General features: G+C 29.7%; 1 protein-coding gene across 3 annotated transcripts in view; it reads left to right on the forward strand.

The window, feature by feature from the left end:
• The window catches only part of LOC123004454 (NPC intracellular cholesterol transporter 1), a 32,890-nt gene that overhangs the window by 7,907 nt on the left and 10,393 nt on the right, over positions 1-14,590 (forward strand). For 2 of the 3 annotated variants that reach the window (XM_044397741.1, XM_044397740.1), the window contains exons 2-5: positions 247-942; positions 7,432-7,624; positions 10,686-10,823; positions 12,948-13,617. In XM_044397741.1, the coding sequence (XP_044253676.1) occupies positions 247-942; positions 7,432-7,624; positions 10,686-10,823; positions 12,948-13,617 (1,697 nt within the window). The remainder of the gene's footprint in view (positions 1-246; positions 943-7,431; positions 7,625-10,685; positions 10,824-12,947; positions 13,618-14,590) is intronic. The other variant, XM_044397742.1, reaches the window with a different exon arrangement.

Below are 14,590 nucleotides of genomic sequence, written 5' to 3' on the forward strand. Positions count from 1 at the left end.
AGTTCCAGTTTTATGAAACATAATTGAATCAAAGTTCGTAATCACAAGTTACTTGACCCAAGTAAGTATCTAGTAAAAACGTAAAACTGCCACTGGGTACGATCATCAACTAAACCACTGTAAACAGACTATACAATTAATTACACTGTCTGCTGTAAATAGCCACTAGTAAACAGTATCATCTTACATTCCTCCGTCGTGACGCATCAACAACACCTTAAAAACAAATCTTTCATTATTTTGTAGATTTCCGGTGCTGAAAACAACGCATCCACAAGTAGGAAAGACACTCAAGCCCATTGCGTTTGGTACGGCGAGTGCAATACCTCACCGACAGGCTTGAAGCAATACTGCCCTTACGACGGCCCTCCAAAACTCCTCAACGACACCACGGCCCTCGAGACCCTCTCAAAATGGTGTCCACATCTAGTTTCCGACTCTAGTCAAACTATAAACACTTGTTGTGATGCCTCCCAAATCGCCACATTCGCTTCCAGTGTCCAACTCGCCGCCAATTTCCTCAAGAGGTGTCCTTCGTGTATGATGAATCTGGCAGGGCATTTGTGCGATTTCACCTGCGGAAAAGACCAAACAAACTATATGAAAGTCGTAGAAATCAAAAATAATACGAAAGGATTGGAATACATCACTGCTGTAGATTTATACATTACGAATGAGTACTTGGAAGGGACCTACAAGTCTTGCAAGCAAGTCAGTGTTCCCTCGAGTGGACAATTGGCCTTAGATCTGATGTGTGGGAATTGGGGGGCGAGTAAATGTTCAGCGATGAGATGGTTTAATTTCATGGGAACTGCAGGAGATGCGAATCCTTTTGTGCCATTCCAGATTAATTATCTGAATAGTACGGGACCGGTGGATAAGGACGGAGTCAAATATGAGCCTTTGAATCCGAAAATTACGCCGTGTAATAAGGCGATTGATGTAAGTTGTATTTTTGGGGATTGTTTATGTGTTGCTAAAATTAATTATGAGACAAAAGTTATGGGTTTAGGATTTGCGTAGTCGATGTAATAAAGTCGGAAGGTTAAGTAAATAAATTTGCATGGGCGAATTATTTTTGACTTTTTGTTGGTGTAAAAACTATTAATTAAAGTTTTATCATTCCGAGACATTTTTGCTGAGGAAATTTACTTGTGAGGAATTTTCTGAAATGGAAACATTTTTCTAAAATTAATTATGTTAAAATTGTCAGAAAAAACAGGTTAAGCAAAAAGTATGAAACCAAGCATTATTTGGTTTGGTTCAAACAATGTGATCGTTTTTTTAGGAACGAAATTTTTGAAATTCCTCACAAATTTTGAGTTTTCTGATAACTCATAACTCGCTTGCTATTTTGAAGTTATCAAAATAAAATGTCAAAAAATCTGCCAAATAATCTTGCCACATGTGCAATACTATATCTAGAGTTTTTCTGTTTGAACCAACTTATGTATCTTAGTGGTTTATGTGTTTTTATAGTTTTGAAATAGATATTACCTTTAAAAGAAAAATTATTGAAAGTCGTGATTTTTTGCTTATCCTTAATTAAATATTAGAAATTGATCCCGGTGCGTTTCTAATTAAAATAATAAATGTTTATTCGTGTAAGCTGATTTTCAATGTTAAATTTTTTCCGGTTTTGAGTTCATTCGAATGCAAAAGCTTCATTTACATTTTTGGATTTTTCTGAATACAGTTTTATGTCATCGTTTATTTATAGAAAATACACTCCACTCATGTGATAATAAGTTAATATCATTGGTTACAATAAATCAAGTTAATTTGATTTGAGGAAAAATAAAATTTCTTTTATGTTTATGTTAATATAATTGTAACACCTGGAAAACAAATTGCCGCTTCAGAATCGCCATTAATATTTCATATCGATTTTATTTTGCAAATTCAATGAGGTATCTGTTGAATGCAATAAATAAATTAACACATATTGCATTAATAGATTGAATAATGTTAACTTCAGTCATACTGAAGTAAATGAAACGACCTTGATGGATTCACGGTTCGTTTTCGGGGACGTTATTCACTAATGATTAATTGATGTTGACCTTAAAAATTAATGCAATTAGATAAATGATGATTTGATTTTATGCTGTTTTTTATATCTAAGTATGTACAAATGTTATAGTCTGTTCCATTTAATAAACAATTGTCAGTGTAAAAATCAGAAAGAATTTTCGTTGTATGGCTTTAATTGAAGAAACTTATGAACTAGGTGTATTGCTCAACCTAAATCCGGGTACGTAATGTAGATCTAATTTCTCAATTTTCCCTTTTAAAGCGATATGAACTACTTTTATACAGGATTTTGACACTGACAATTGTTTATTAAAAAAAAAAAAAACGGTTAATATGTACAAAATCGATGCACATACAGTGGCTTGCAATATACGTATTTTGGTCGTCAGTGTCATTTTTTAAAAACTTTTCTTGTATAATTTGAAATTCGTAGCATAATACCACCAATAATATAAAGGCAATTGACGTTTAAACTATTTTTGGCTTTTTGAGAGAGAAAAATCTATCACAATAGTTATTTGTATGTCAAGGCCCGAAAGAGTTACTTTGCTGGTTGAAGCTAAAACTCAACTACTCAATTACTCAACAAAGAGATGGTTTCTGATGTGATAAAATATTCAACAAAGCTTATTTTCTGAAGTGATCGCCTGAAGGATAAATTGCATTGAGATAAAACAATAATTTTTTAGTGACATTGACGACAAAAAAAATTTTGCACGCGACTGTAATTATTGAAAAGTTTTGAATTTGAATACATCTAATGTATGTAATACTTGTCGGGTTGAATCAGTAAAGAAACAGTTACAGAAATACACAACTGCTTCTGAGAAAAACTTGAATTGCGAATTACGGCTTTTGTATGCTGCGTCTATTATTATTTTTTTGTTGTTGATGCTTTGATCTGTTTTTGCTACAACACGAATATAGAGATGAGTTAAATGTGGCGTGATTTTAAAAAACAAACCCACTGTTTATTTTATAATTTACACTAAGTTCTATTAGTGTACAAAGTGAATAATTAATTAAAAGAGAATTGGTGGAGGTACATATTTTTTAAATTTTGAAAAAAATCGAGGCCGCAATCGAGATAACAAAATTATGATATAGCATGCAAGGCAAACAAGAATACATAAAAAAATATCTGCTTCGACAAGAAAAAAGTTCATTTGAAAATACTCGTACTCGTACATAATTACTAATTAGAATCGACACATCTTTATCAACTATAAAACAAAACAATAAATGTTTTTGTACTTTCGACGCCTCACTAATGACTCACCCTGTACACACCTTGGCATTAAGATAAAGCTCACTCAGATCAATAGTGGTTTAAAAGTTTTATGAGGGAGGAAAAAACTCATTTTGAGTGATTTATTGCTAGTTTTCACGATTTTTCATTTATATACTTAGGGTGGAATGACCGGCCACAAAAATTTCTGTTTTTATCGGATTACGTGGAAATGATAAAAGATATGAGTAATTTTTCAACGAATGACATTTTTAAGTCAATAAAAATAAAGCAATGTGTGATGTTTAAGAGTTTTCTTATAAAATAAAGCAATGTGTGATCTCGTGTAAGGAACTTGTTTTCAATGACAAAATTGTAACTTTGTCGATGTAGAAAAAAATGGACAAGGTACAAAATTTTAAGTTGTTCAACTAAAATAAATAAAAATCTCAAAAACGAGTAATACTTATTTTCGATTTAATTGGCTTGACCATAATTAATAATAATAATTAACACCAGTTATATATAAATCATTTAAAAAGAAAAACCTATTATTTTATTCTGGTTCCCGTTTTCATTTACGATATATTTCTTTTCTTTTTTATGAACAATGCTTTTATTTTTTTAATTTTGGGAGAAGCTTACGTAGTAAAAAGTTATATTGCTGTTTTGCTCCAGTTTCGCTTTGTTAAATAAATACAAACGAAGCACCTAAAACTTTCGTATAAAATTGGATCAGAGTTTGTTAAAAGTTTATAAGAACTTATCATTAAATTACGCTTTCGGTGCGAAATGTAGGCCATTCAATCCGAAAGAATATTATTTAATATACATAATTATATACAAAAATTGAAAACTAGCAAGATGTTTTTTATTTATCCAAAATTTTAGTAGTTTTTGCTTTTGAAGAAAATATTAAGCTTTCCTATTATCTTGTCAACGATACAGGTTAGAAGAAATAATTGATTTTCGTTAATACATTATCAGTAAAGTGATGTCACTGACATTTCCTAACTAATACAGGTGTTTCATTTGGAATATAATTCCTTAGAATGAGATAAAAATTAAGCAATGTGTTGTTGATGACACAAATGATTTATAAAAGCGTAAAAATTGTTACTTTTCAATAGGCATTCGAAGAGCAAAAGTGTATACAGGTGTTTTTGAGTACCCACTTGTGTACGAGACATATCGTCACCTTAATTATCAAACCTCGTAATTCCAAAATTACTACAGAAAACATTCAAAAATCAAATAAGATAATCGTTAAAAATTTTCGTAGTTACACTTATCCAAATAATGAATATGAGTCTCAGTAATTTGTTTTTTGTTTTTTTTTGTAATTTTATTTTGAGTTTTTTTAGAACTAAAGGTAAATAAATAGAAGATACGAAGTCTAATTTTATACCCCAATTCAGATGAATTTATAGATTAACTTGAAGCACTTGTCCACCATACTAGATCGACATAGAATAAGTTTTTAGGTGTTATGGGGAAAACAAGAAGTTATGAGTATCAGTGTACTATACAGGCTGCGTCAGAACTCGCGCCCCAGAAAAAAATGCCATATAAGGTAAGATACCAGGAACATGGAAAAAATGTTAAAAAAATTTATCTATAAAAATTTCGAAGTTATGAGGCTTTAAATTTTGCACTTTGATTTTATTTATTTTTGTTGGAATAATAATTTTCCAAGTTTTTTTCCTAAATTGTAATTCTGTTCAATGTTATTTGTGGCTTTTATTAGCAAAATTTTTGCCTTTACTAAATAATTGTAAAAAAACGTAAGATCATCAGTATCATTAAATAGACATAAAAAAATGTCAAATGTCAAAAAATAAATGTCAAAAATTTTTGACAGAATTTTTTAAACATTTTTTTCATGTTCTTGTTATCTTACCTTACTTGAAAATTTTCTCTGGGTTGCGAGTTCTGGCGCATCCTGTATTCTCACAACGTGGAGGAGTTACCAGAGATATTTTATTGCGTTATAGACCTAAAGGACGTTTTTTTTTGGTAAAATTATTAAAGTAACATCATGTAAGTTACCTGGTTTAATCATGGTGTACAGTATTTTTTTAACAGATGACACCAAAATCTCATATTTGACCAAAAGTAGAGTTATGAGGTTTGATTATTAGGGTGACGAAATTTTGTTTTGTTTCCTTATAAAAGTTAATAGTTTATTTTGTTCTAATTTTGATAATTATGTGTGTAACGCAATACAACATTTAATTGAGAATTTGAAAAACACGTACTAACTACCCGTTCACGTACTAATTAAAATCTGGCCTAATTATTTATAATAAATATTTTTTTCGGTACATTACCTACTTTGTTTTTACAAGTAATAACATGCTTACGAAGGAGTTTTAGAAAATCCAAAACTGGTCATTTTGTTTTGTAGGTTTGTTCACTAAATGTAAAACAACTACGTCAACCTCCAAAAAATAAAATCAGAACACTAAATAACATTTAAAAAAACAAATTTCCTGTTTTCATATTAAAATTTTTAATATTAACTTGCTGTCACTCCAAAAGCTTGATGTCTGTTTAAATTTAAGAATTTTTGTTGCCATCCATACATTTACTATGTTTACATAACTTAGTTTTTATTTCATTTCCGTTTTGAATAAAAGATGACTGATGAAATATTAAAATTTAGAAATTAATCGATTTGTTACTGAATAATTTTTATACTTACTGTATCGGGAATGTGGACATTATAAATTACAATAATGCAATGTGTTCCAAAGATAATAAGGACCAATGTATGGACTAATTTTAATTTTGAGTGGTTATCTAAAATTTTGAGTTAGAACATTTTTTTTATTGAAAACTGCCTGATAAAGTATTTAAGGGATATTAACTACATAGTTAAAAAAAATGTTACTTTTTTATCAAATTATATTAACGATTATAAGAATAAAAGAAATTCTTCACATAATTGTTCAGATATTCCAAATTTCAGCAAACGTCACTAAAGTGACCCTTTTATGACTAAATGACATAAGTAAAGATTTTACCTTTCAGGCATGGAGTAGAAACTGTTTTTTCGCTACGTTTTTACTTTTATTATGACATTTACTTTTGTCGCTTCAGCATTTTCTGGAGAGGTACATTGTAGAATATCAGCATTCAACATTTTGCACTACAAACTACACTAGTCATGCACTAGGTAAATAAACAATTTCGAAAATCTCAACACAAATTCAGAAACTGATGCGTTGTTTGTTATTATATTGCAAAGCGTCCTGATTATTTTGTTCATTTACTTGCTAATTATAGTGTTCTTACTCTCGCTCTGAATACTTTTGAGTATAAAATAGTATATTATGTTATTTGGAGTAAAAGTAAGTTTATGTGGCTCAGCTGAACGTTCATCTTCGCCACGTAAACTATTACTTTTACTCACTATTTTTTAAATGTATTAATAGGTACTTAAAATTAAAAAAAAAACGTTTTTGAACAGATAAATAACATAAAACATTCTTGATTAAATTATTAACAAACGAATTTTATTTCAGAAAACAATTACAATTAAATTTCTGATCGAAATGAATGACTTTGAAATTATATTAGTGACACAGAAAAACTTATAGACAAAAGAATTGAGTTCCATAAACACGTACCATTGAAGTCAAAATATACTGGTAAGTACAGTGTGTTACTGTGGACACTTCTAAAATTCAAATTTTGATTTAGACACTATTTTTGTATGTAAGTCGGATTTGTCATAATTTTCGAGTAAAGGTTAAGTATTTGTCATGGTAATGTCAAATATATCATATGATTCTTAAAAATAGGCATTAAATCGGTTCTTGGAAACAAGTTTTACGAATAAAATGATAAATTTACGACTTTGTGATAGACTGCGTTGTCTGAGAACTTTGAAGAATTTTTAAGATTACAGACGAATAAAACATAAAGTAAAAAAATGCCCACATTTTCTACTTAATCTATAACACAACAAAGACTTCAAAATACAGAATAATTACTTAATTTTAACTGAAAAGACAAACGAAGATTGACTTATTTTATTAGAAAATATTTCAATTTTTAAAGCGTTTGGATAGATTTCAGTACTTCGTCATTTCAAGTCACTGCAACTTTAGTCAAAAATATAAGTTCTAGTTATGAATTTTGATGTTTATTTTTTTTATTTTCAGTCTAAAACAGCAGCATGCAGTTGCGTAGACTGCGAAGAAAGTTGTCCGGTTCCTCCGCCGCAACCGCCCGCACCCCAACCCTTTACAATCGCCGGTTTCGACGGTTACTTCTTCCTAATGGTGATTGTTTTCTGCGTTGGCACACTCATGTTCCTCCTGGTCGTTTTTGTCTGTCCATCTAGAGCAGAAATCGGTAAGAAAAAAAATCATTTGTGTGAACCACACACATTGGGTTTCGTTTTTGTACTTGGGATTTTTTGCATGCTGTCACAAGCCCATCGTGTCTCTGTTTGCAGGTTATCATTTTAATAAAAGTAATAGAGCACCCGGTGTAGATTTGGCCGAGGATTGTCAAGGTAGCTAAATTTTTAAATGTTCGAGGGCTGTGATGATTTTATTTTTGCATGATTTTTTGTGTTCGTTTCGTTATTTTACTAACTTGTTTTTAAAAAAGGTTTTACCTTTTTGTGCTAAGGAAGGACAAATATTATAATATGTCATCAAATTTCAATTATTGTTATCTCAATAGGAAATTGCATTTGTCATTTTTTATATGTGAATAATTGAAGTTTGTGACATTCCGCTAATAATCTTTCATTTCTGTTTATTTTAATCGTTTTTTTTTTTTCTTAAATGGTAAATTATGTGTTCAAATATTTGAAATTGCGCTTTAATATTCTCTCAAATGACTTGAATGAAAATTTATTGCTGTTTAATCTAGTCGTAAAATTGTTATCTAAATTTGGTTGATGTTAATCGAAATGTTACAAGTCATAGTCAAACATTTGGACACATTTTTTTGTATATATTTTATGGCTGTGTTACACAGTTGGGATTAATTTTTACTTGACTTTTAAGTCACTAACCCCCACCTCACTTTCAAAGTTGTGTTTTTAACAGGGTTCACATATTTCGATGTTTTTACGTAAAGGGTTTATTGAAGTTGCGTTTAATGCCTTTTAATAACAGGATTTTTGATGGTAGCGCCTCTATTCGAATATTCATTTATTCGAATGTGTTTTTAAACAGATACTTCTCAGATTCGATTTTTTTTTAATTTTTTGTTAATTATCTTTCGTGTTGCTCTTAAATACATAAAATTATTTGGTAAACACATTGCAACATTATTTTATAGAAACAACGTGACAAACACCAGTTTATTTGAATTGTTGGTAATATGTTTACTGTATTGGATACGACCTTAATGTATAATCATGCATTGTATTATATAATTTTAAAATTATTTCCTTTTTTTAGTATAATTAAATTACACTAATTAGATATTATGTAAATTACAATATGTAACATGTTTGTCAATTTTTGGAAGAAATGAAACGGGAATTTTAGAGACATGGTGAAGCAAACTTTCATTACTTTTTATTTCAACATGAAATAAAGTGAGGCTTTATTCCCTCTGGGATAAAATAAAAAAGAAACACCAATATTTACTCTTAAAATAAACTGGAATTAAATCTTTGAGTATTTTTTGAGATAAACTCCTTGATACAGATTTTTACTTTTAAAATTGCACTGAATGAATTAAATATTATGAAAATTTATTTGACATTATGTGACAACTTTAACATTTTCTTATGATCGCATTAATTAATACGTTGGGAATAAAATTTGTTTTGCATACGTATATATCTTTGGAGTAAACATCGTTATCACCTAGAATGAAAATGCCTTCGGCTTTCTTCGATCGCCTCTGGCACTACCTACATTCTCGTGATTAAAAAGTTGTTTTTTCTCTTGATACATAAAATCACATTTAATGACAGTCATTAAGAATTTTGTAGCAGTTTTGCATATAATATAATGATTTTTTGCAACAACCAGGAAACCTGAAGTTCCACCTAATTTGAAGAAATTCCTTTTTCAAGGAAATCTTTTCTACAACTAATAATTTATTTATGTTTAGGGTCTGATAAATTAAAGATACGGTTTTGTCCTTTTTATATAATTAAAAAAAATCATTTATATTACATAATCAAGATTATTTTTTTAGTTACAGTACAATTATCCAATAATTCTTAATTCAGCACAATTTCGTGAAAATAATTTGATTTTGATAAATAATACTATCTGTATTTATAAATAAAAAATATTACTGTAATTCCTATTCTTGTAGATAATTTTTGTAACTGTTACCATTTTTTGTTCCTTTCTGGAATCTGTAAACTTTTAAAATGAAAATTATTAGTGATGTTTATTCCTTTTTATACCAGAATTATTGACCGGCGCATTCCTAACTGGGACCTTTGATAAGAAAAAAAAATGAAAAGTTGGGTGAACTGTCTTTAATAATATTTAAACATTGTGTAGAGTTGGTAAAAATTTGATTTTTTTTTGGTTAATTTATTTGCTTTTGGAAAAAATTAATTGGTGAAATTGTATTGTAAAAAATGTAATCGTTTTTAAGAATGAAATTTTTGAAAATTTATTAAGTTCTGCCATTTTTTCTTTAAATGGTAACTTACTGTGAAAATTTACAGAAAAAAAGTCTTGAGAAACAAAAACAATTTTATAGTATTTTATCATTAATTATTTTTTTTTAAGAAAGTATACAAGGTGCGCCAGTATTCGCGCCCCAGAGAAAAATGCCATATAGGGAATATGGAAAAAATGTTAAAAAAATTCTATCTATAAAAATTTCGGAGTTATGAGAGTTTAAATTTTGCACTTTGACTATTTATTTCTATTGGAAAAATAATTCTCCAAGTTTTTTGCTACAGACTATTAGAAGAAGAAACAAGGAAGCTGTATCCTAGATTGTTACTCTGTTATTTGTGACTTTTATTGGCAAAATTTTTGTACCTTTACTAAATAATTGTAAAAAAACATATACAAAATCATCAGTATCATTAAATAAAAAATGTCAAAAAATAAATGTCCAAATTTTTTAAACATTTTTTTCATGTTCCTGGTATCTTATCTTACTTGAAATTTTTCTCTGGGGCGCGAGTTCTGGCGTACCCTGTATATGTTAAACAAAAGACACTTGGTTCCATACTTTTTGTACAATCTGTATGAGGAATACTGTTGTAAAATACAGAGGAAAACCTTCAGTAGTTAAAACTAAAATGTGAATGAAATTGCAGTGATTCACTGCAGAGGGCATAGTGAATGTGTAAAAAACGCAAATTGAATAAATCCTTAACTATTTCAATTAACCACTTCTGTGGGTGGGTTTTGGTGTCTCGAAGCCAAGGGCAAAAGTAGTTGGCTAGTGTGTGACGTCGCATGGGTTGCAGTGGGTTTGGTGACCGGGCATGGTTCAGAAGACATGCGGGCTGCTGTTGGTAGACGACTGGCGGGCGTCGACAGACAATCCAGACTGGTGCTTGGTAGCGATGAGGAAGATAGCCCCCTTCAGGACTCTAAAAGATCCAGTATGTGCCCCCCTCCATTTTTCTAATAATCATTAAAGGAACTAAAACGTCGAGAATTTTTTTTTCAAAGCCACTTACTAAACGACATGAAATTAACAGGTTTGATTTTTAAACTTGGTGGTGCTTCTGCGCATGAGGCCATTGTCAATGTACGTTACGTGACAGTACGGCGACAGACGGCCAAAATCGCAAGAGGGTTTAGGGTATTAACATTTTGATTCTGTAGTTTTGAACGAATTGTAGGAAGTCAGGAAGATGATAATTCCTTGTCAACTCGAATTTAGGGCGAACACATTATTTTTTCTGCAACCGGCAAATACAAATTGTGTCACAGTATTTTAGTATGGAGATATTTAGTACAACGTTCGTGAGATTAAATAAAACAGGAAAATTGATTTGAACTTGGCATACAAACAATAACACTAAAACAATGATTGAAAAATCCATATTTTGTTCAAAACATGCAACCAGAAATGGTTCAGTTTTCATTTTGCCCCACATTGTTGTTTATTTTATTTTTTTTAATATAGTTTGTTAATCAAGTTTTGTTTTGCTGGAATTAATATTACTGTTAATTATTTATGAGTTTTTGCTAATAGAGTGTGACAATAGCTTATTAATTTATTGTTTACAATTTTTTTACCCGGAAATTAATTGCATAAATGATTCCTATCGCGACTCAATAAAACTGTTTTAATCAGTGTTATTGTTAAAAAATTACTCCTATTACATTAATGTTTTTAAAACGTTTTTTTTTTACATAGTAAAGCACATAATTATTTTTATAAAAATAGAATCAAATATTTTTTTGTTTTATCAAAATATGTAATATGCTAATACATACAAAAAAAACTTTTCTTTGACAAATATTGACAGTACAAATTTTTGTGAATCAAACAGCCCCGACTTTTCTTTTTCAAAGTTAAGTGGTGGTAAAATTTTCAAAAAAACTATAACAAAATTAATTAATAGTATTGTGTTTTGGTTGTTTGCAATATTGTCAGTGATAAATGTGAGTGGCAAGCTGTCGTCAACAACCGGAAGTTCTATATAAGGCTAGTTTTATTTAAAACTAAAATTCAGTATTGCCAACTCAAACAATTACTCTTGACCACTCGGTATTTATTGCTTGTGGTCAGTGTTAAGTTAACGTAAAAATAAGAATTTAATTATTTATTTACAAACAGTTCCATTAAAGTTTGTTTTATCAATAAAGTTTACACTCTAAAAGTAAATTTTATTCAAAATTTATTGAAGAAAATTTTAGTGACCTTTGTTAGTTACACCAATAAACTCGAAGTTACTAAACTTTGCTTTTCATGACTTACAAAAATTATAATACAGATTTAAGACCTTACAATATACATATTTATTTTTATTATTTTATTTATGTTTTTTTGTGTGAATTTATTAAAATTATCCTTACCTGCCTAATTACACAAAAATTACAATTTTATATATGCAAGTAGTGTATAATAAAATACTATAAAAACTAAAATGAAAGGAAAATGATTTTTTGATTCTATAAATATAAAAATCTTTAATCTTTAGATTAAAAAAAACTTTAAAACAATAGATTTACAGCCCGTTTAAAAATCAAAAACAAATCAAAATAATGTTTGTAAATCAAAATGATGGTTGCAAAGTTGACTGAAATATGTATTGCCTGGCCTGATCATAAAAAATATTTAAATTTTAAATTATTGATAATTTTTTTTTAACATAGGCGAATAAACAGAAAAAAAATGTGAGAATTTTACAAAAAAAAACAATGTCATTAAGTTAAAAAAATACACAATTTTTGATCAGTGGTAAAATCTATTGTTGCCCCATTACTAAAAAGGGCTTACAGTTATTATCAACCCGATAATTTTGTCCCTCTTAGTTAAAATTAGTGTCATTATAAAATTACGCATAAATAGATAATAAAATACGCACAAAAAAGATCAATATTAGTTTATAGCTGAACGTGGGACGTGGAGACACGATATAACTTTTATTTTTCATCAAACATTTATTCAAATTAGAGGGTCATAAACTTTTACATAAGTTATTGACTTTAATCGAGTTGACTTGGAAACACCAATCTTTCAACCCCATTATTGATTTATTATTTTCCTTTAGGTGTAACCTCCGAAATTGGCCATGAACTCGACACTCATTCCATTAATAAAATGCCCGGCGAATACGAATCGGGTTCGTCGTTTTTGGAAAAACTCGGCGCCAACACCGATACTTTCCTCCAGCGATTTTTCGAATATTGGGGCACTATGTGCGCCGAAAGACCGTGGCTGGTGCTGTTTTTGGGCGCTTGTATCGTAGTAGGCCTCGGCCACGGTATCAAATACCTGAAAGTGACCACCGATCCGGTGGAATTGTGGGCATCGCCGACTTCAAGGAGTCGCATTGAAAAGGAGTATTTCGATAGTCATTTTGAGCCGTTTTACAGAAACGAACAAGTAATAATCAAAGCGGTGAATTTGCCGCAGATACATCATAACACTTCGAATGGGGAAGTGGTGTTTGGGCCAGCATTCGATCCGACCTTTTTGAAAGAGGTTTTGAAATTGCAAGAGAGGATCAAGGCGATTGGTGCCGAGACTGATTACGCCTTGGGGAGGATTTGTTTCGCACCGTTGAGGAGTGTGGGGAAGGTCAGTACGGATGTGGAGGAATGCGTCGTCCAGAGTATTTGGGGGTATTATCAAAACGATGAAGAAACGTTTGATGAAACCGATATTGATCCAGCTGGATATGAGACGAACTATTTGGATTACTTCATTTCATGTGCTCAGTGAGTATCTGAATCTGAATTACCTAACTCATTTAAATATTGATCAATTTTGAAAAACCTGAAAATTTTTATTTACTGAAAAACATTGCGGAATGAATTTTTAGCAAATTTGAATCTCAATATTCAATTTTAATTTAATATTCTCATTCCTGAGGCACCTGTACATATATTCGAAAATAATTTTATGTCATGCAGTTTAATATCTATGACTAGGTTTTTTTTTAATTCAAAATATTTTAAGGGTCAATTATAGACTTAACCAACTTACTAAGGCATTCTGTAAACAGCTAACATTTAACATTGGGATTTTAAGAATAATAATTATACAGGGTGATATGGAGGTCGATGCAAACCTTTCAGGAGTTGATAAAAACAGGAGTCACTTAGAATCTATTTGGTTACACAAAATGAGCTAAAAGTTTTGCATCGATCTGCATAACATCCTGTGACTCATAATTTAAAATTAACTAAGATTATTTTAGTTATTATAGTCTATAATTGCGAATATTTTTCACATCCGCGACAACATTGTTATAAGTACAAAAATCTTAATTCCTAGATAATGCCTTTCAAAGATTTTATGCATAATAAAATTCTTAAATATTTGTCATTTTATCGAGAGATCAAGATAATTTGTAATCGAATCATTTTTGGATCCGAAAACGTATGTCTATCAAATAAAATACCAAGTCAAAAGGTAAAATGGCATGATCAAAAAGATAATAATAATAAAGGTCTTTATTAATAAATTAAAAGTAATACCAAGATGCGGAGGCGCAGTCTAGCTTGAAGCTCTTTAACTTAACCTCAAAAGAAAATTGATAGAAAAAAAAACAAAATTATAATAATTAAATTATAACATAAAAATAAAAATAATTATTATAAACAATATAAAATTTAAATAAAAATAAATAATTCGGAAGTTACTTAATAACTAAAAGTAAAGAAAGAAATCATTGCCAGTTTCTCAAAA

Source organism: Tribolium madens, unplaced genomic scaffold (genome assembly GCF_015345945.1).
Source record: "Tribolium madens isolate multiple individuals breed KSU strain unplaced genomic scaffold, Tmad_KSU_1.1 Scaffold_1;HRSCAF=32;Tcas5.2_LG8, whole genome shotgun sequence".
NCBI classification, from domain to species: domain Eukaryota; kingdom Metazoa; phylum Arthropoda; class Insecta; order Coleoptera; family Tenebrionidae; genus Tribolium; species Tribolium madens.